This window comes from Anopheles darlingi, chromosome 2 (assembly GCF_943734745.1).
Source record: "Anopheles darlingi chromosome 2, idAnoDarlMG_H_01, whole genome shotgun sequence".
NCBI classification, from domain to species: domain Eukaryota; kingdom Metazoa; phylum Arthropoda; class Insecta; order Diptera; family Culicidae; genus Anopheles; species Anopheles darlingi.
Window position 1 is genome coordinate 66,178,557 of NC_064874.1, and position 23,420 is coordinate 66,201,976.

The 23,420-nt window shown below is 48.2% G+C and overlaps 1 protein-coding gene across 1 annotated transcript in view; it reads left to right on the forward strand.

Annotated features, from left to right (window-relative positions):
* LOC125959461 (homeobox protein invected) overlaps positions 1–18,763 on the forward strand; it is a 67,679-nt gene extending 48,916 nt beyond the window's left edge. The window contains exons 5-6 of the mRNA XM_049692283.1: positions 17,875–18,071; positions 18,333–18,763. Of these exons, the coding sequence (XP_049548240.1) occupies positions 17,875–18,071; positions 18,333–18,650 (515 nt within the window). The 3' untranslated portion in view covers positions 18,651–18,763. The remainder of the gene's footprint in view (positions 1–17,874; positions 18,072–18,332) is intronic.
* Positions 18,764–23,420: the final 4,657 nt, after the last annotated feature.

The following is a 23,420-nucleotide window of genomic DNA, read 5'->3' on the forward strand; positions in this document are numbered from 1 at the left end:
GAGTGAGAGGAAGGGTCCTGTGAAACACAAATAATTAGTTACTAAACTATGTCTAATTAAGATTTTGACGATGTTGTTAGACTGCTGGCCACTTGCCTGGTTCGGTTCTTATGCGGAGATTTCCCAGCATGGACCGCGTTACCCCTGGCGTTGTCGCCGCCGCCGCCGTTGATTGGTTTTTGGTGTTGGTTTAGCTCGCATTTGGTGGTTATGAGCGAATGGAGATATATTTCGAGGGGAACCGCATTCAACGGTTAGTTGAAGGAGATTATGAACAGCCTGCTACGTTTATAGCCCCCTGTGTGTGGTGTCAATTAACACGAAGTCGTCGTCTTGCGTTTCGTTGCTATTTTGAGCGTCGATCGCGCCAATTTCGTGCTGACATCTTTGATTGACAGCGAAACGATTAACGGAACGTGCAATAACAACAACGACGACGACGACGACGCAAGGACGCTTTTTAATGGAATTTTGTGGCAAAAACATAAATAGAGCTTACTTCCGAGGACGGCGGCCGAAACCGATAGCACTTCCGGTGCCGGTGCCGGTGATGTAAGACTGAGGCCACTTGTAGCCGATCCCCGGAACATTTAAGCCCGTTATTTATAAGTAAATCCGGGCAAGAGCCGCCCGTTAATGGTCGTAACCTTTATCCGCTACCCACGGCCTCGGCAGGCGAGATCCATTTTCTTGTAATACGTGGCACGCGGGACCCCGAACCAGACCCGGCCAGACCAGAACCAGACACTCCCCAGACACACCCGGAGTCGGAGAGAAGAACGAGAAGAAGTAAATCGAATCGCGCGACAATGAACTGAACACAATAAATAATAACAAATCGACCAAAAAATGAAGCCATTAAAGTGTCATTAGGAAATTTATCGTCATCAGTCGACTCGAGCGACTCGAGCGCGCGTGTGTGTGTGTTACTCTTGGGGCCCTGGGTGCCTGGGGCATCGTGGTTGGCATTTCGGAGGACCGCAAAAAGCCCCCAGCCGGTGGTCGGTGGAGTGAATGTTGTAAATTGTGTGCCCTGCATCCAGTGCTGCTTCCAGGGCGCGCTTGTTGGCCACCGACACCAGGCGTCTGAAGGAGGCGTAGGATTACCACGCTACTACACGATGTACGAGCTTGTTCCCGTGGTAAAACCGCGTACCGCGAGCGTAAATCAGTCAAACGGTGTCCGTCCGCGCGCTTCGGTTCCAGTAGCGATCACGTCACGTCCCGCGAAGTGCTCCGAGAACTGGTAGCCAGGTTCCTCCGTGTGGCCGAACCGCTGGTCTGGTCTGCGCTGGTCTGCGCTGGTCTAATTAATCCTTCAACCGATTCGGGGACCTCGCAACTTCGATCGCTTCGATCGTAACTTGATTCACTTGTTCCTCTCTCTCTCTCTCTGCGCTCCGAGGTGTTGCCATTTCGGTCGACCACTTCAGACGACGACGCTCCAATCTTCAGTCTTTAATAAACGCCCTCGCTCAGTACGACCTTTAAGTGGCCTCCGCGGAGTCAAACCCTGAAAAAAAAGAAGGCCTCGGGGAATCGATAGGCCGCGAAACGCGTCGCGAGGTCTACCCCTCGGCCGGGACGGAGATCCCTTACCCAATAACTCAGCCTATTTACGATCCTCCCTTCACCACCACCACCACCGACGCAGATTTATGCCCGGAATAAATCGATATCGGGGAAATTGGTCGCGGGCGGAGCGGTCGCTCCGTGATCTTAACGGACGACGGCGGTTTCCGTCGCGAGTCCATAGGAATCATAAAGACATTCCACCTGTCTCGTAAGGAATTCGGCGTCGTCACGTTCGTTTGGGCATACCCGGGGCCTGGATCCTCCTCCACGTACCTTCTCCAACAACCCCTCAAAGTTATGATTGTTTACGGCGACCACCCACGCACCTGAAGCGAGGTCTCCGGCCAGGAACGGAACAATGTTCGTATCCGTGTGTGTGCGTGCGGTTTGGAGGTTTTATTTATCTGGTTCGCGAGCAAACTACCCTTTTTTACGGCCAAATCGGCAGTAAATATATCAATTGGTTGTCAAACGGTGACATGCTCCTTGATGCGGTCGAGGAGGTTACCAGGGAGGCAGCACACACACACACACACACACACACACACACACACACACACACACACACACACACACACACACACACACACGGGCGCACGCTGGTTGGACCCCGGATACGGATATGGAGTGCGAGTACGATTGCTGTGAGCTCTGAATTGCGTGACGATTATCGATTTCATTGGTTCAGTCACTCACTCAGGGACTCGTTGTTTTGTCGTCGTGGTTTGTGTGCTCCCGGGGACTTGAGACGACCTCTTTGAAGGAGGCATCCCGAAGAGACTCGTTGAAGTAGAAGTGCAACAGACGGTCGGACTTTATGGTCTTTAGTAGTCAGCCATTTCTTACGCGCTGGTGGAGTAGTAAATAGGAACCGAAATGGTGAGCAGAAGCTTGCTGCTGAGTTATGTAGGTTGTTCGTATTTGGAACAACCATACATTTGGCTGTTTGTCTATTGTTGAACCTCATTTCTAGCAATGGCTACATTTCACCAAATAAACATGCTTCAAAGAGTGCTTTTAGTGGCGTCGCAACAAGTCGGAATAGAGCTTTAAATCATTTCAATTCCATGTGGCCAGAAATGTACTACAGTTAATGAAACCAAAAAGTTGATCGAATATCCAAAGAGACATCTTCGGGGCCCCATTAAACCTTCACCAAATTTGAAATCCACCTTGAAAACAAAAACCCCCCCAAAAAAACAGCCCTGATAAAACCACCCCCCACATAGTCGGTTCCTCAAACATCGGCCACGTTGTTCGCGAGGGCGTCTTTTCCGCTTCGGGCATCGTGTCATGGACGGACGGGCGTGTGCGCGCTCGGGGGTGGTTCGATGTAAAATCGATAAAAAACAATAAATCAACACACACCTACGCCGTACCATGTTACTGTGGCCGCCATTTTATTCCCCGGATACCGCGTTCCACAGGCACAGGCCCCGGAGAAGGTTAGTTGTTCCGTATCGGTAACAACAACGACGGCGACAACGACGATGCCGGCGACGTGACCGAACCCGGAGAATGATTTCCGCAGCTTCCACCACCTCCCTGTGGCCTGTGCTGGAATGTCGTGGAGCGCGAGATTGAGATTTCGCTCGATTTCCGCTGGGTGATCGAGAAGGGTTTATGGCCACGGCCACGGCTACGGCGGCAGTAGTTCACCAATCGAAATCCGATGGTCCGATGGCCAATCGATGGTGGTTGGATGAATTTTCCACTTTCTGCTTTCGTGGCAAAAGACAAAGTAAAAGCAAAACCAAATCTCGAGTACTCTCCAAGAAGGAGGGTCGCTCGATTTGTTCATTCACCTGTCACCTGGTGTGTGACGTCCTAGGTTCCCGGGGAACGACCGACGAAGATTTATTGCACCGCGCACTCAAACCGTTTCAAGATCATTGATTTTCGGTCCGTGCTCCGTCGTCCTTCATCATCCAGGCGAGTCAGTCAGGGGATGAAAATTCGGTGAAAGTTTTTCCCGAAACCTTCGCACGTCCTGCGCTTTGCAACATTTCGTGGAATCACTTTAAGGGAAGACTTCGTTTAATTCAGGTAAAAAAAGGCTTATTTTTGACGATTTTTAGTGAAGAAACCATTCAACTTTATTTTTTAAAGTGGATGTCATATTAAATTATAACTTTTCAAGAATATTTGGTTACATTTTGGGGAAGATTTGATCAAAACTGCGTTCATGACATCCAATCTAGAAAGGCAAGTCTGCAAAAATGTACTTTTTGTGGTGCCCATCGTAGCCACTTGCCGGGTCATCAGAAATATACAATTCAATATTCTTTTGTTTTGTTTTAAGTTTATCCAGGTAGCCCCGTCAGGTTTTTGTGAAATTTCCCATTTTTCGATTTTTGGCAGATTTTTTAAGCTTAAAAAGTGATGCTTTTTTCGATGATGCTCCAAATAACGAGTTTTGCATAATTATTTTTAAAAAAATATCAACTATTTTTTAGAAAAACTCAACGGGACTACCTGGCAAATAATGTGCAGATTAGGTGTTGAATATTTCTTATCGATCGGTCCAGTAGTTTTTATGGTACGATGGGCACCGACTTTGAAAACGTAGGTTTTGGGAATCGCGATTCAAAGCAACGAGACACATTGAGCCTTGTAACAAAGTCGGATTTTCAAAAATCAATGTCTTTGTCAGTTTTGCTTCGATTGATCCCAAAATTTACAAAACACTCTTGAAAGGATAAGCACTCATAAAAAAATGTAAAAAGAAAATGCGAAGAAACAAAATAATATACCGAAGTCTCCCCTTGAAGGATACCTTTTAGGGGCGCAATTTAAAGAATAACCAAGGAGCGCAGTTGAGGATTTGAAGTTGCAAATCTCCAGCCCATAAACCAATACCTGATGTTGGTTGTAACATGTGCATTCCATCGAAGAAGGCTCACTGGAAGTGACACTTCACATCAAGCGTCGTGTCCCGTTTGAAGGGCGAATCGAATGATGATTTATTGGACATCCGACGGCAGTGGCAACCCCTTTTCACGGTCACACCGGATACGCTTATCACCCCTTTGATACAACACGATCCAGCGACACACACACACACACACGCGCGCGCACCTCGGTGACTGCGACTCGATTGATAAGGGATGAGGGATGCTGAGTGAAGTGTGTAATACACACACACGCGGGCGGAGATTACACCCTTTCCGATTTTCCGGACTTCATCCCCCTTTCTTACCGCCGCGCAGGGACACAAACAACACGGAAAGACACCCCCAACCCTCCCACAGTGCTCTTCTGGCACTTCATCTTCACTTGCGTGGCGTAATTCAATAAAGATTAAAACACTTCCAAGAAACTTCCCTTAAAAGGGGGTTGTGTGAGGTTGGTTGCTACCCGTTGCCATCACTGTCACTGTCCCCCCTGTCTCTGACACTTGTCCTGACGAACACAGGGGGTGGGAGATAGGGGTGCAAATCGCTTTACATCCCTTCCCTAAACTGTGTTTGCTTAACACCAACACCACCACCACCACCAGAAGTGGTCGGAACACGTGTTCCGAAAAGACCAGAAGGACAAGATTTGTTCCACTCCTCTCTCAGGCCTCTCTCTCCGCCCCTCGGGGGCTGGTTAGCAGGTTTCCTCGAGTCCTTTCCTTTCCACCTTCTGGCCTCTGGACGGAATGTCTCGGTTCCCCCATTCGGTTTTCGGCTTCCTCTTTTCTTCTGCGGCAACGACGCCGCAGGGAAGCGACACAATCCGGTCGTTGCCGGTCGTTTCGGTTGCCAGAAATTGAATTTTATTGGATTAATTTGAGGATTATTATTGCTTTATTACACCGCTACCGCCACCACCACCACCACCACCACTGCCACCGTAATTTGTTGCAACGCACGCTGCGGCGTGCCTTTACGGTCATCATCATCATCATCATCATCTTCATCGTCCTGGACGTCGTTTTTGGGGGCAATCTGTCCTTTTTGTGGCGTTGTCAAGATTGTTGCGAATGGGGTAGCAATCCAGGGGGTGGCGGTGTGAATTCCCTGGCCTTTTTTTTTAGGTCAGAAGAAGGGCATTCGCAACCGGTGGAGGCGTATCTTTCCGCTCAATAGATTCCGGGTTTTTTTTATGACTTTTTGGAAGTCGCTGGTGGCTTTGGAATTCCAAGATAAGCTTCTTGACCTTGGGGATGCCTTTCGATTTTCTGATCTCAGTGAATTAGTGTGGAAGTGATATAAATAAAAATATAAAATATAAAATTACTCAAATCAGTAAAGTGTATTAACATAAACTTCCATTTTCTTCCATTTCTCATTAAAGGCAGAAGTAAGTTCCTTCAACCAACAACACCCCATCCATCCAAACGTGTGCACATAAACTGCGATCGATTTGCGTAAGTAAAACCAACCAGAGGAGGTCCGTGCGGTCCGGGGTGCTGTCGGTGATGGCCAAGAAATCAAGCCATCAACCCGCCTGGCCTGCCTGTCAGATGACATTTACCGTGCGCGCGATCACACTGCGCAGCCTGATGGGTCTCAGAATCGGATCGATTACACCGGTTTACCAGCTTGCTCAGGCTACGTTACTTGCGCTTCTCCCCATACCCTCTTTTCCTCTTCCTTCATGCACCATGTGCACCATGCAAGACCGCACCGGTTGGAAACCGAAAACCCCGATCCGTGTGATCCCGTTCTCACTTCCGATGCACTACTCCCCGAACCGCCGAACCCTTTTCCCCACGATGATCGATGATCCTTTCCGCGTTTCGTGTGTGGACACAAACCGCGCGGAGGCTCTGCTGCTGCTGCCACCAGCGAGGTGGAAAAATCAATTTTAATTAGTATATTAACACATTTATTGACAGAACTGATCGGGGAGCGGGCGCGCTCGTGTCCCCAACCACGATCCTCACGCTCTCGGTGTTGATGGTGTGAAACGTCGTTTGTGGGCAGCAGCAGCCTACACACACACATGGTACGATGACGAGACTGGCATCGTAAATGTTTGCAGCAAAAAAAAATCAACAGAAGAAGTGAATATAAATATTCCGTGTTCCGTGTTCCAATCTACCTCCGTTCGGACCGCAATTGTCAAACCGCATATCGAATGACTCGTGCCACACCACCAACGGATCGGGCTTAATGCGTCTCACCTCCTTTTTATGCGACATCGATCCGATCCGATCGGACCTCGGTTGGTTTGGTGATGGATTTCACGCATTTGTTTGCCACGAGCATCAATTTGCGTAATCGATTGATTTTGCGACTTTTTTGGGTGCGGGACGAGGTGCAAAAAAGGAACAAGGCGAGGACGTTACACATGAATTGGTCGTTAATTTTGCAACACCGATACAACGAACCGGTGCTGTGCTGTGTGCATTTAACGTCATGTTAACGAGTTTTGACGAGGCGGCGTGATATGCAGCACAAGACCCAAGTAGGGGGTAGCGAGTCCTTGACGGGGTCTTAATTGACGTGTTACCGCTCGGCGTGACAAGCGAAATCATGCACGAGCATCAGCATCGTGGTGCTGCTCGTGATGATCGATTTTCTCATCTCAGCGCTGATCATCTTTGAGGTTGAGACTTTATACTTTGAGCGATAAAATGTTCATGCGATGATTTCTTGGCCTCGAACGATCGATGAAATTCAACACCAACCCTGAGCCCTGGTGCCCAAACACCGGTGTTCGGTGTTCGGGGTGTGGTCATTTCACAGTCGATTGCACACCTCCAGACGGCGTGTAAATCACATGTGCCCACACACACACACAGCCAGACAGCCAGAGACCATTGCACCAAGCGCATAGTTTTCCACCGTGAAAATGTCAACGTCAATAATTGCCGCTTCCTTTTGCAATTAATGTTTTATCCATTTCGTCATCACTCTGCTGCTGCTGCTACTGGGAGCTCTGTATGTGTGTCTGTGTGCCTCTGCAGTATGCTGACTGCCGGCTGCACGCTAAGCGGACAGGACCACACACCGCGATACCGAGATACTCGAGCCTCGGCGATCAGATCGGCGGTCTGTCTGTCGGTCGGTCCGTCGGTGTCGGCGTTCTCTCTCGCTTGGGAGCTACAAACATTCGTCAAGATTTCGTCGTGCAATTAGTGCACCGACGGTGGATGCCACCCGCGGAGTCGGATTGTCGGAGAATATGGCCACGGATCCGGGGTCTGCGCGTCTGCTTCGGAGTGTACGGAGTGCCACCGCCATCGCTGTCGGTGCTGCGTTTGCTTAATTACTGACGAATGCGTCGCAGTGCGTCATCATCATCATCACTCCCGTGTGTGTGTGTGTACAACACAAACCGTCACGGTGTCACGGATCGGTGCAACGCTGCTGCCAAGAACGCTCTCTCTCTCTTTCTGCCTTTTGGGCTCGTAGTTGCAGTCGCAGTAAGCGTCGTCGTCATCGTCGTCAACCTGCCAAGGCGTTGTAATTAATCCGTTTTCGCCGGTGCTCTTAATTTCAAATTATTCGCAGCACCCCTGGGTCCTCGGTTCCCGGTCCTCGGTCCTCCGGAAACCGCAGCACACACACACACACACAGAGCGCGGCCACGACAGCAAAAGTCACGTTAAATATCGCCCTGCCAGGGTCCATATTTTTCGGTGACTGACGTTTGACGATGTTTTTCCCTTTTCTGGCCGTGCCTGGCCGTGCCACCGTGACTGCGCTCCGTGACTGCTGCGCTTGCATTTAATTTAAACATTGCGCATTTCGCTCTCGGAACCAGCCGGCCCGGGACCGTGGCCAGTTCATGCAAAATAGAGTTCGTGCGCGTGTCAAACGCATGAAAAAGAGAGAAACGAGAGAGAGAGACGAGAGCGTTTTGCGCTTTGACTCCAATCCATCAACCGAACTGGAATGATGGAGTAATAAGAATGATTTAAATATAATTTTCTTTTTCCACCAAGCCCAAAAGCAGTAAGTCATCGTGGCCGGTGGGAGGGTGTCACCTCGGAGTACTGGTGCTGGTGATCATCGTCACGCCATTTGACCAGGAGGACCCCTACGGTTGCTACTCGAAGGGGGTTAGTGGACTAGATCTCGTCTGCGAGTGTTAATATCGCAACAAGACCTTAGAACCGATGCACCGAACACCGAAAGGGAAAACCTTAGAAAATGAAGAAGAAAAACACAGACAGAGAGAGAGAGGGCAAGGGGGAGAGAGAGCAGCAGCAAACCAGAGTTAATTGTTACGCTCAATTTAGCAATTGCTTAAAATGTTAATTAAAGCCAGGGCTACGCGGCTTTTGCCACCTAATGTACGTTGTTCGTGCTCGAGCTGCTGTTGCCCGTTAGTGGTTGCGGTGCGGTGCGTTGTTGAAGCAACGGAATGCCGGTTTCGTGAAGGTGTGCCCGAGTGTGTGGTGTGGTGGTCGGTATGTGCTGTGTGAATGATTCGCGAAAATTCTTCACTCAACCACAACGCGCTTCTCAACTCAAAAATATATATGTGTAAGAGGAGGGGGTACGGAGCTGATGGGAAAACTCTTGTCGAACGATAAGTACACCGAGCACGGTTGTGGCCACGACGACGGAGGTTGGCGGGCATGTGAATGATGTATGTATGCCAAGATGCATTCCATCAGCGCACCGGATGTGGAGAGGTGCGCGAAGAGGAATTTCGGGATTCATTGAGTGTCACCAACCAATGTGTGTGTGTGTATGGTTAGTGAGGTGCGGCTCGAAATGAAGAATGGCCTCCCTTCGGCAGTCTGCCAAGCCCGGTTCACGATTTACATAACACCTTCGCGATGTTTATGTAAGACACTTTTCGCGGGTTGAGGACGTTTTGTTACATTTTCAAGTGAACGGATACAGGTATAAGATCCAAGCAACATTTGCTCAAACAAACCCAAAGTAGTCAATTAGAGACGTGCGTAGCTAACCATTTTTTTTAACAAGCACAAGCAGTAGGCTTGTGCTCCAACAATCCAACAAATCCTCCTTAGGACGCTTTGCACCTCATTACATTCGTCACTCCTCGTTGCGGAAGAGGAATTCGCGGCGTGCAAATATTAACACACAAACACACACACAAACGCAGAGACACTAATGAAATCAAATTGCGTGAAGGTGTGGCGTGAAGAAGATGGGGCTCCTCCATCTCGATCTCGGCCAGGAATGGCTTAATTCCTGTGATTTGTTTGACATCTCTGTCGTGTGAAGTGTTTTATGCGTCCGTTCGATTGCGAGACGCACGCCGATTGCGTCGACATTAGGCATCGATGAGCACGAAAAATACACGAATTTGAATTTTATTTATCCTACCTTCCCAAAACAGAAAACACATAACACAATGTTAAATATTTACCGAACGAAGCTTCGGTGCAAAGTGCTAAAAACTATCCAAAAAGGTGTTCGATAGTTCGAGTGGTCTTCACGTCGTCCATCGTCGTCGTCGTCTACGTCGTCCCACGTGATCCGAACTGGTAGTAACCGTCATGGGCCTGGGAGGTATCTGCTGACGGTATCTCGAAAACCCACAAACTAACGCCAAGTTCCCCACAAGAAGACCGAAAAGGCAGTTTTTGGACAACTTTTGCTACCATCCGTCACGGTATCGGCACACACAGAGAGCGAGAGTCGGCAGCAGCAGCATCCTTTGGCACGAGAAACCGAGAATTGAGTTGGAAGAAGTAAGTGTTCGTCAGTGTTCGTCGGGAGTGGTTTTTGACTCCAGAAAAAGGCCACCCCGAGGAGGAGCAGACGGGAGTTACTCTCGATTTGCTATTTACGGGAGCGGTAAAGATGGGAGAGGTTCCTCATTCATTTGCTTGGTTGTTAGATTTTATGGTAAGAAGATTTATGTTGCTCATTTACCAGGGGACCGGTCCCTACGCTCTGGTGCCGTCGGCCGTCGGCGTGCGGCGTGCGTCGTGTACTCCAGCAGGCCCCTTCGGTGGCAGGCAAAGACTGAAGCAGCAGCAGCAGCAGAAGCAGTAGTAGTAGTAGGAGAAGCAATTAAGCATTTAAATTTTAGTCAAATAACTCACCGGTACATGAATCAGCAGCTTGTCTAGGCTCTTGGGTATGGCACACACCGAGCACACGCTAACTGGTCCAGGAGACCCTTCTCTCTCTCTCTCTCTCCTTCTTGGTTGGAAGCCGGGGCAGAAGCGGTTTTGTAGATGGCCGGAAAATGTCGAAGAGTGTCATTACTTTCAATTGCCATTTGCGGTGACTTAACGGTAGGCGAACAGTAGGATGCCTGTAGAGCTGTAGAGGAAGTAGAGGCTTCCAATTTTGTATAAGAGAGAGGCTCGTCGGAACTCGTTGTGCGAGGGGTCGAACTCTGGTAAATGTGGCCAATTTTGCAACTTCTTTCTAGTATTCCTCAAATTCTCGAGTAGTCAGTCGAGTCGATGGCAGGTCCAGCAGCTCCAAAACGTTTCTTTTGAGAGGAATTCGTTCCGCTTGTCTCTATATCTTTCCTCAAGAAGACGTCCCTTCTCGTCAGGTCAGAGTAAAGGGTTCTTAAGGGACGTATTTTCTCCAAAAAGATGATTCAGGCGTATTGCTTCTTTCTGTAACATTTTCGGTCGAAAGGTAACGGTTACGTTCTATCCTATCTTGTAGTAGAGTCGACGAGGTATTTAAATGCCTGCTCTCCAGTCATTTGACTCGCCCTTTCTAATGCGGACCATAGAGCCATTGGACCTTCCGGGTGATTAGACGAACTTCGATCGATTGAGACATATTGGCAGACGACGAAGAGAGCGAGCGAGAGAGAGCCCCAGAATGACTCATTCCCGGACACAACAACCGACGACGACGACGACGACGAGGACGAGATGATGATCACTCGACTCGACTTCGATGACTCGATGTTCGACATTCCGCAAAACCCCGGGCGCAGGGGAACTGAACACGGTTTAACGGTCAAATTAATTGCTCTAAGTTTTAATTAGGAAATTCCAGTTCCCAAAGGCACGGCGCTAGGACGAGATGACGCGCCTGCCGCGACTCCCTGATACTGTTGCCCAGGGATCGTGCGTGCGCGCGTTCGGTTGTAATATAAATGTTATTTCGGTTATTTGTCTCGTCGCACGACGCGACCGCCGTGCGCCTTGACTTTTCGTTTTTGGGGTGGTTTTTTTCTGGCAAATCCGGCGTCTAAAATCGATAAACTATCGATTAGTCCTGGATCTGCGGTCTCGAAGTCGCGTCTCGCCTCGACTTTAAAGCGGTCGGAATTTGGCTTTGGACAAGAAATGAAACTGGATCTCTCGAGGGGAGATTTCTTTAATTTAGTGCCGCTTCCAGCATCCTTGCTCGATTGTTAAACAGTGTAGCCAGTCAGCCTTCAGCATGATGATGAGCATGTGAGACGTAAACGACGTTACACTCCATTTTCGCATTCCGGCGAGGTCCTGCGAATGGAATTCGAAAGTAACGGTAATGGTTCGGCATCGATCGAACGAGCGCTCAACGAGCGCCAAGCTGACGTTTGATTGTAGCGCATAATTCATCGGAGGACAGGCGAAAGGCGAATCGGCGGCGATCGAGTTGGCGTTATCGAGCGGTTGGTCTTGCGGATCGATTCCTCCAAAAAAAGGGCTCATTTGCATGCAGGACAGGAGACGGTGGGTGGGTGGGTAGTGTTTTGACGTTATTAAATATTGATGCTACAGCACACAATCAGCATCGGCAAGCTGTGAGGCATTCCACATTCACCACCGCGATGTCCTGCCGCTGATTGCGAACACGCACCAACAGCACCAACAGCAACAGCAGGAACAAAGAATGTGCACGCGAATGTGCAGCGCGAGTTACGCCACGGCAGATCGCGAAGCCCCTTCGTCCTCATCTCCCTGCTTCTCCTCCTCATCATCATCGTCGGCCACCGTTGCGACCGTCAACCGACGTCAGAAGCAATTACGGTTTCCGAGAGCGATATATAGAGAGGAGGAATTCTGGTTAATGTGCCAGACCACCCACGTCGGCCACGGTCGGTCCACTCCGCACTAACAGACTCCAAGGAGAGAATGCGAGGGGAGTGTTGTATCTTGATTTTTGTTTTGTTTTTATTTTGGTTTCCTTCTACGCGACTCGCGGCATGGCATGGCGTGCACTGCAGTCCGTTCCGAGGGAATGAGGAGCGTATGGTGAGGAACGTTGGCGTTGTGCAGAACGAGATGAGCGGGATGAATCCCGCGGCAACATTCTTCCACCATCGACCGACACCGGAGCGAGGGTAACGGAACAAAAGAGGTGGCGGCAGGAAGAAAGAAAGAGAACGAAGTACGCGGCGCGTGGAAAGCGAGGATCGCGATCGGTATGATCTGGTCTGAGGTCTCCCCAAAATGGCGAGCATTAAATGATGGACCATCGTTCGATGCGATCCGTCATCCTAACCTCCGGAGACCCGCGGAGACTCCGGCCGCGACCGTAGTTGGATCGGAACGGAACGGGCTTTTCCCAGGAGAGGAGGACCCTGGAACCCTGGAAGGTGGATCGTGGCCCGATGACAAATTGCTTGGTCGGGTATGTACCGGTCGTCGTCGTCGTTGTCGTGCCCCTTATCGTGGGATGTGATCGTGCAGTGATTACAGTTGCAGCACTAGACATCGGACTAGGATATGCGACGTATGTGTGTTTCAAGGTGCAAAATGTTATTTTGTCCGCGAGGCACATGGCTGTAAAAGGAGAAGGCTAGCAGGAATTCGAAGCGCGGTTAGTGTTGTCGATTACATAGTAGGATCACGGATATGTTTGTCGACGTGTTGTTCAAAAAAGGATTAACGTTGAAACTGGTTGGTTTTTTGTATCAACAAATGTATTGCCTTAGTACGATTCCTGATTGTGTTTATATTTGAGTTGCATAAATTTATACCTCGTTACCCAAAATTTTAAAACAGGGAAAATATTTTCTTTTGATTCTGAGTAAAGAGTAATGTTCTCTTCGAAGCGAAGCTACAACAAAGTCTTAAGATTGTTATTCTAGGCAGTTGCTGTATAGAATTTGATGATGAACGCACTTAAAGAGAGGGAGCTTTGGTTATTTCGGATAAAAAAAAAGGTTTTTTTTTACCATTTTCAGTGAAGAAACCATTCAACTGTATTGTTTTCAAAATAATTTCATATTAACCTACAACTTTTCAAGAATATTTGGTTCTTTTTGAAGAAGATTTGTTCAAAACTACGTTCATGACATCCAATCTAGAAAGGCAAGTCTGCAAAAATGTACTTTTTTTGGTGCCCATCGTAGCCACTTGCCGAGTCATCAGAAATATACAATTCAATATTCTTTAGTTAGATTATTAGTTTATCCAGGTATTCCCGTCAAGTTTTCATAAAATATCCATTTTTTAGATTTTTGGCAGACTTTTGAAGCTGAAAAAATGATGATTTTTTCGATGATGCTCCAAATAACGAGTTTTACATAATTATTTTTAAAAAAATATCAATGATTTTTTTAGAAAAACTCGATGGGGCTACCTGGCAAATAGAATATAGATTATGTGTTCAAAATTTCTAATCGATCGGTTCAGTAGTTTTTATGCTACGATGGGCACCGACTTTGAAAACGTTGGTTTTGGGAATCGCGATTCAAAGTCGCGAGATGCTTTGAGATTTGTATGAAACTCTGTTTTTCAAAATTCAATATCTTTGACAATTTTGATTCGATTTATCCCAAAATTTCACACAATACTCTTGAAAGGATAAGCACTCATAAAAACATGAATAATAAAAAGTAAATGTGAAGAAATAAAATAAAATACCGAGTCCCCCCCGCTTAAGGCCTATAGCTTACTTCTTGAAGATTCTTTTTGTATTTGAACAAAAATGACACTGCCTATATTATTGTAGCTACATTCTTCTTCAATATGTAAATTATTCCTAACAATAAGCCCAAAATCATTCTCGCATAATGAATGTAAAGCACAGCATCTGATGGCGCTATGGAATACGTACTCTCAAGGTGTTTTGTTACTGTTTATTCTATCGCTTTCAAGATCAGAATCACATGTACACCGAACCAGTTCCCGAAGATCCCCCAGTGCTCCACAAAATAGAATACTTTCGATTCTTCTGGCCTCGTGATATACGCATCTACTCCCGAAGTTACCTGCCATTGTCTGACATCATCCGATGCTGTTCGATAAACACCCTTAACCACCCCGTACATCACCAGTACAATACCCAATATAATCCACTCATCAAAGAATTGATCAAGTGTTTATCCGACCGTGTTGTCCATGATTCATTCTACGGACTCCTTTCTCACTTTCAACACCCATGCAACAACATACAGCTCTCATGTTTTAAGCAATACACAACACAATGCGTGTAACATAGCCTTTACCTGTAGACTACCAGGCGAGTAAACACCACCTCACAAGTGTCCCGAGAGAGTGAGAAGGCAGAACAGTCTTCCTGACAACCTGCGAACGTCTTGTTGTAGACAAAAAAATAACATTGTTATGATTCCAGATCACCCAGAATGGTTAGGTAGTTCGCTCAATATCGTGTCTATTATTTCGTCCAAACACAAAGACGATGCGTCCCAAGTGATATAGCCCCCTTTGGGAGGGGAATGCAAACATGCTGGCTGGCCGGCTGGCTGGCTAGCGGTCGAGTTGGCTTCGAGAGGGCAAATGGTGTACGCGCCTAAGCAAACACCCGCAGTTGGTCTGATCATCGAGCGTCGAGTGCAGACCATACATGATACCGACGAACACGACGACGACGCGGTGCTTCATTTCAGGGATTAAGGGAATCGCCGAGAAGCTAATCCTTCCTCGGATACCGCACCTCATCGTACATTCCTTCTGCGCGTGAGTCGCGTGATCGCGAAATGGGGTAAACTCCACTCCGCTGCTGGGAGGTTTATTACCCCGAACGATCTGTACGAACTATACGATACCCCTCCCGGTAGCTCTAACGTGACCTGCGGGCTCAGCAGTCCTCGCTGAACCGGTGAATGAAGTAATAAAACTCCGCTTTATGAAATCAAAGACAATTAATTGCCTTTTCGCTGGACCCACTGGAGCAGCAGCACCAACTCCGAGATGCCCTTTCCGTGTCGTGTCGGCCACGGTGGAAATGGGAATGCTAATTGGACATACTTACGATCTTATGATCGAGCGCTGGCGAAGATTTTTCGCTCCAACCGGACCACCCACGATGGGGCCACTGGAAGCTGTCGAAGCAACGAGAGGGACAGAAAAAGAGAGAGATAGGGAGAGGGAGAGCACGCTTTAACGTTAGGAGCACGCAAGGAGCGAAACATGCGAACACTTTAACGGTTACTGGCACTCCTGGGCTTGGCTTTCGGTCGTGTGGTCGGTTGTGCACCATTTACGCCTAGCAGCAACGCCTTGTGGCCACAGTGAGGTCCAGAACAAACGATCGTTTGTAACACACACACGGCACTCCGGAACGGAACAGTCTTTGGGGCCTTTTGACGAGTTGACAAATTGGCGAATTTATCGAATGTTTGATTTATGACTCAGAGCGCAAAGCATGCTCTGACTGTAGGGGGTGGTGGTTTGCATGCTGCATGATCTCTGGTTCTGATCGTTTACGTGCACACAATGGCCAACACACATACAGAGCAGCCCAGTCGAACTCGTGTTTAACGCCTTTCGCGTGATCACACAACGGACATTACACACGGACGGACGAGAAAATGACACGACACGAATCAACACAACACGATCGATCGATGGATCGATGGATCGCGGATCAACATAATCGCGGGCATGCATCGCGCCCCGATGATCGTGTGATCTCGCTTGCTGTTGCTGTTGTTGTGGTTGTTGTGTTCCAGATGTTCTTCCCTCGTGAACGATTTATGTTGCAGGCTGTTGTTTGTTGTGTTGTGTTTTTTGTTTCGATGTGCTGCATTCCGATCGAATGATCGAGATCGATTTTTGAAACAATCCTAAGAGCCAGCATATGATCCGTATCTCTCTTCAGCCTTTTTTTCCCGGACTCACGAAGGGTCCGAACATCCGATCAGGCATCAGAAGACAATATGGCACAGGAGGGACATTCGAGTGTCCTTCAAGAAGCAACAGCAGCAGAAGCGAAGCGCGCACTGTCTCGCGAAGGAGTTTTCTCGGAAATGGGGACCACTCTGCACACACACGCACATACTCCTCCTCTCGAAAGCAGGAGAAAGGATTGAAGAGCCTTCGGTGCGATCGCGATCGTGAGCGAAATGTTCTCGATCGCGCGCGCCTGTGTGTTAGTGGACGACGCCTGCTTGGCCCCGGGGACCTGCGTGGCCACGGGGCCGTCGAGTATCTGGTAAACAAACAAGAGGCCCCACCAAATGGCCCACCACGAGCTTGATCTGGCGCAACATCGTCATCGTCATCGTCATCGTCGGCACCCGGATCGGATCATCATCTTCCCGTGGTGTGCGACCCTGGAGGAAGGAAAGGGTCCCAAGGGAAGGGGTGTAAAGGGGGCGCTTTTGGTTAAGCAAACAACAAACGATCCATAACAACATGATCTTTCGCCCCACACCCTTTGCCCCCTCGCATGACATGACACAGTGATGATGGGCGAGTCCGAGGGCAGTTCTCATTCGTCCGTTCACACACACACACACATACACACACACAGAGACACCGCAGAGCATATCATCACGCAGATCACCATCGCTGTGCCACTGCGCTTGGCGCTTGGCGCGGTGCTCGGAATGTTATTTTTTCCCTCCCTTCCTCTGTTTTTTTTTAACGATTGTTAGTTTTATGAGGTTTTCACTGTAATGTTCACCCATCCCCGGGCTTCCTTTACCTCCCCTTCCGGGGGCATGCAGCATCATGCTCGAGCAGTCGAGCAGCAGCCACCTGGATCGCCAGCTGGCGCATCATCGCTGTTGCTGCGGTGTGCATTGATTCTCGGGAATCCACTCACATGAGACGGCGTGAGAGAGGCCGTGCGTGGCCGTGGCCCCTCGAGGCGCCATAGGGCACCCCCGAGCACACACACACACGACGACGACGACGACGACGACTGTGCCACACTTCACGGTCACAACCTCCCACGGGTGGTCCTCGGTTTTTGGGGACGTGGAACTCGTGGAAAACGCATTTGACGAGGAGAAGAAGGCAAAGGGTTTAGTGTTTGGGAAAACTCCTAAACTCCGGAGATTCCTCCGGAGTTCGGTTGGCCGGCTGACGGCTGTTTGTACATCAATTACCGACGCATCGGATCGCGTTGATTGTGTGGACCGCAATGGACACAGAGACACGAGAACAGGAGCGCGGGGACAGGAAGGAAGTTCCGAAAGATGTTTTCCCTCACTTTCAATTCACCCGCAGTTCTCATGACGTTTTTTTTTCTCTTTCTCCCTCTGTTCCTTTTTCCACAGGTCCACGGACGCGTAAACCAAAGAAAAGCCCGGCAGAGAAAGGCAGCGGAGGGGCGCAGACAGCTGGCAGTGGTGGTGGCACTGGTGGCGGTGGTAGTGCTGGTGGTAACGGTGGCAATGGTGGTGGATCTGCGGCCCTCGCCGATGACAAGCGACCTCGGACGGCATTCAGTGGCCCTCAGCTGGCCCGATTGAAGGTAAGGGTGGTGGCGAGAATGTTGTGAAATGTAGCATCGAGGTGGAAAATGTCGAGCATTATCACCCCACTTTTGGGACCAGCTCTGGCGCTCTTCGCGATCGTCGGATCGGTGATAATGAAGCGATGATTGACCGCCACCGATTGTCACATCTGAGGCTGAGGAGAGTTTACTTAACGGTCTACTTAGTGTGTCGCTAATGTGTTCTTTAATTCCTATTTCCCCTCTCCCTCCCCTTACCACGACCACCACCATCAACAGCATGAGTTCGCCGAGAATCGCTACCTGACCGAACGTCGCCGGCAGCAGCTGAGTGCGGAGCTGGGACTGAACGAGGCGCAGATCAAGATCTGGTTCCAGAACAAGCGGGCCAAGATCAAGAAATCGTCCGGCCACAAAAACCCCCTAGCACTACAGCTGATGGCCCAGGGGCTCTACAACCATTCGACCGTCCCGTTGACGCGCGAAGAGGAGGAACTACAAGAGATGCAAGCAGCGGCAGCGGCCGCCGCAGAATCGCGAACAGGATCAGCAGGACCTGGCGCGGCGGCAGCAGCAGCAGCATCGGCGAGCGGATAAGCTACTAGATCCCGACTAGACACTGTACGGTGGTTCTATTTATTACCAATCGAAGTGACGTGAGAAGGGCGAAGAGAGACTCTCCCGAACTTCTAAATACCTAACCTACACGAAACCATGGCAATAGCGGAGAAGAAGTAGAAGCAGCAGAAGAAACGTAGTAGTATCGACGTCGTCGTCGTCGTCGGAAGATAGTGTTGTAGGAAGCGACGAGGAAGATCAGAAATCTGTGATATCTAATTAAAAGTGGACTAACAAACGATGACGCGAGCAATCGATCGCGAGGGGGCAGATACAGTAGTTGGGGAGTAGATAGATCCAAGTGACAGGTTCATCGCGATGTCACAACAAGCATCTGCATCACAAAACAAACACACACACACGCAGCATACACATAGTTGTACAGGATTATTAACGTTTTATTTATTAGCACTTTGCCGAGAACCTGAGAAGGAAACCATTTCTTCTGTTTGTTTTTTTGTTTTTTGTGATCGCCTACTCGGATTCGAACGGTTCGAAAAAAAACTTCCATCGCGTGCGTCCTTGTTGGCAGATGGAATGTTCCTGATAAGGTCCCAATCACTAGTGGGGTGTGTGCGTGCGTGTCTGTGCGTGTGTGTGGTCATTTCAATGCTTGCTCTCCCTTCATCATCATCCCATCAGCATGCCAGTAGCTTTCACGCGAAAAAAAAAACGGAATCAGGATCGGAATTCGGGTTCCGGTTTTGACGCCAAAGCGCACTCCTCGCCAGCCTCAGCATCTCTCATTAGCACAAGCTTGCTCTGGGAGTTTATAATTCACAATTTCGGTTTTCAGCGGTTTTGATTGGCCAAAACGAGACACAGTAAGAGGCAGTAAGAGAAATGGAAAGAAGAAAGTGTGAAAACCCCGTTGTTGCAACTGCAACAACAACATCAACCTACCTTACCCTAGACCACTGGCGCTCGCTGGCACTATCATCAGTGATCCTGTGAGTGTGAGGGTCTTCTGTGTTTGTCCAGCGATTATAAAGAGGGTGGGCGAAAACTTACTCGGAAATAAAGTATTCATAGTTCAATTGAAACAAAAACAAGGAGTTTACCAACATTCGATTGTAGTGGTGTGTGTCCGTGCAGGTTGATTGCTTCGTCGTGGATGTTTGGAAAGAAATCCTTGGCCGAGCAAGAAGGACACGCGAGAATTCAGTTCAAGTGTGGCATGGCCTGCTGGGGTAGAGGTAAGTGAAGGTATGTAGTTATGTTGTTGTTGTTGTACTGTGCTGCCAAGTGTAATGGCATTCCGTCCGAACTTTTTACATAATTTAGTAGCGGCTTGATTGCGTCTGGTAATGAAGTTATCATGGAGTTGCTTGTTAGTATTTTGTTTTGTTTCTTGGTGAGTTGAAGACTTATTTTCAGCGATCGATAATTGGATGCCTCTTATCATACTTCGTCTATTCGTGTCTAGAGATGTTTTATAGATTAACAATAATTAAAGGTCTTTACGCGTTACAATCACAAATAGAATCTCTTCAACCTCATTTACTTCAAGGACCAGGCACTTCTCTCGAATCGCTCTCGTAGCTTTCCGTTCCAAAATAATGAATTCTGTTTCCCTCGCCGATTATTCCAAGACATAATACACCCGTTTATCCGATAAACGCTCACGAGAGCGCTCTTCGAATGCATTGCTACCCACGACTCACAATTGACTAACAATTAACTTGCCTCTACTAGGCTTATTATCTTCATCACTCAATCGAATCACGTTGATCGAATGCGATTGCCTCTATTCGTTGTTCGTTTCTCCAGCACCTTTTCCGAATCCGATGGCCGGAAGCAATTGCTTCATTTGCGCCACGCGCGCTCACTTCCAGCTCATTGTTGTGCGGTCTTTTTGAAAAAACGGTTTTCTACTCGCCGTTAAGCACCCGCCTCGGTATGACCTCAAAATGATGTTCGGCGTTGTTCCAAGTACCGCGGGACACGCAAAGGCTTCGCGTTCGAGAAGTTTGGAGGAGCAATTCTCGCTCTCCTCCCCCCAGTTTGAGGGGTGCAAATCGGTGATGTTCGTGCGATAAGCCAACGCCAAGTCAAGTCCAGACCCAACCCCGGATTATCGTCCATCGAAGTCGGGGGTCTTTTGCTTCTGACCGCCAGCGCGTTAGGAGGGATGCTCGAAATTCTCGAATCCGAATACTACCCCCACAAAAACACCCCAATTGGTCGCGGAATGGAGTGAAGATACAAGTCGCTTCGAGTGGTTTTTGGACAAGAAGGGAAAGGAGAAATAGAGGACCCGGAGAGGGTGGGGAACATGAAATTAAGTTATGAATTTATGGAATCGCAGGAACTCCATTTTGTTTTCGTTTCTCTCCGGACTTCGCGGCCGGATAGAGAAACTCATTTACACCCCTCTTCACCACTTCAGCCCCTCTTGTTGGACGGGCGAATGGCCTTATCTACGACACCACCAACTCCACCGCAAACATGCAAATGAAGCAAAGGAGGCAGCAAAATGGTGCCCAGGACGATGACGACGCAACAACGACGCACCGATTCTCCTCACGACCTTTACCCGGCACAAGTGTGTGTGTGTGTGTGTCTGGGACCGATGAAACCTTCGATGAATCTGGCACAACGATTGGCACTCTCTCCCTCTGTGTGTGGGAGACTTGGAGGAGGAGAAAAGCATTAACATCACCTATTTGGCTTTATACATCAAAGCCCGCGAACGCGAACTATGTTGCCGTTCCCCCCCGGGTGGTGTTGGCCCGGCTCGTTCGCCGTTGGTGGGGCTCCAAATGTGGCATTAAAACTTCGTTGTTGGCCTTCTTTCGCGGCACCCTCCTCCCACGAGGTGGATCCCGGCCGCGCACGAGCGCGTGATCGAGGTAATTATGTTTTGCCGAGGATTGCGCCGCACCAGAGAGTTGCGTGTAAATGGAACGGCACACCGGGATGGTGGTGGTAGTGGTAGAGGACTGGTAAGCCGCGGAATTCCTCGGTTCTACCAAGAATGAGATTACATTTTATTACACTTCACTTCGTTGGTCGCACTTCGGAGTTCTGTGTGCGGAGTGGGCGCGCAAAACTTTTACTCGCGGCCAATTCCGCGGTGGATTGGATCCAAAAATCGGCCCCCCTTCCCCTTTTTGCGTTAGGTGACACCGCAGGGCCGCTGGTGCGTAGTGCGAGCCGGTCGATTTATGGCCAGCGTTTAACAGTTAACGATTTCATTAGGCCGCCCGTTTTTAATAGAGCCATATTTATCGTCGTCGATGGGTTTGCTGTGGGTTGTATTCTTCCGCGTGTGTACGCGTACTCTAGTAATAGAAGTCGTCAGAACTCTATGCCGAGGCTCTGTGTGGCATTATGTATTTGGAGTAATAAAGCAAAATGTAACCCAAGCGCGTTCTGACAAGCGTTGGACTTCACTAAGGCAATCGAGGTAAAGAAGCATAATAAATACGGGAAAAAGTGGGGAGTTGATGGTGATTTACAAGACGATGGACACGAGTAAATCAGGTTGTGTTCGACCTGAATAGAATTTGCATTTTAATGGGCTTTATGAACGGTGATATTGAGCTCGGGCCAAACAGTTTATTGATTTAATTTTCAGTCTCTGCAGGTCTATTGCTCTTTGTCATTTGTTATGATCCATGGAAGTCTGCTTTTTGATTGATCTCTAGCGTTTTGATTACGTTATAATGCTCAGCAAGGACATGGATTTGCTTGTCATGGAAAGCAGCTTGAGGGCGAATCCCTTTCTTGCTTAACCGTTTCAAACTCAAGAGGATATTCTCTCAAGAGGATGAATCTGATCAATGCATTTGGGAAGATATTTGCGGCGAAATAATACAACTAGGGCCCAATTATTCAGTGTTACTTTTTACTAAAAATCATCGATTACTGAGGAGATTGTGATGTTCTCATTTGAGTTATCATCGCGATAAAATAAACTATAAGGTCTAGGACATACAAAAAAGGTGCCGAAGGCCATTCCTAAAGACGACTTTTTCACGTGTTTCGAAAACTGGAAAATTCGTCGGCAAAAGTTCATTGTGTCTGGGAAGGATTACTGCTGTGCTTATACTTTGTAAACGAGACATTGGAAATTGGAAGATTATTCTGGAATGGTTTGTTAAAGTTCTGCGACGTCTACTACTAATAACGTGTATTTTAAGTGGAAAAAGGTGCATTTCACAGCCCATTTATGTTTGTATTATTCATAATGTTTGCTCATTTTTACCCAGTTTTTTTTTCAAAATAGATTACTAATAAAAAAAGCTCAAATAGCTGAACGAAGAAAATATATTAGGGACCTCAGTCCGTAACGTATGTGAGAAGATCGGTAATGCAAATTCGCCTGATGAAGTTGTACTGGGAAATTCAGACAAAGATTCAAACAAAAAAGGGAAAAGTAAGACTACAACTAAGTAGACGCAGGATTCTACTAGCGGATCAAGATGTGTAAAAAATAAATATGGTTTGAATTTTATGCAACGATAGCATATAATTTTCAATTTATTGCACATTAGCAAGACTGAACAAACAGAATCGTTTGCTCATTACCTCCAGCAGTGTCCTGGTACTTGATTGTACGGCCCCTAGACGGAGCTAGAAGTAAGATAAGACGACGCTCTTGTAGTTGTTGTAACAGTTGGCAGCCAATGGTTACATGCACTTGATATTGTAATCAAGAACAATTGAAATCTATCCAGCAAAATGATGCAAACAGACTTGGAATTGAAAGAAACTACACGAAAGTAAATCATCTTTCCCCTTTTT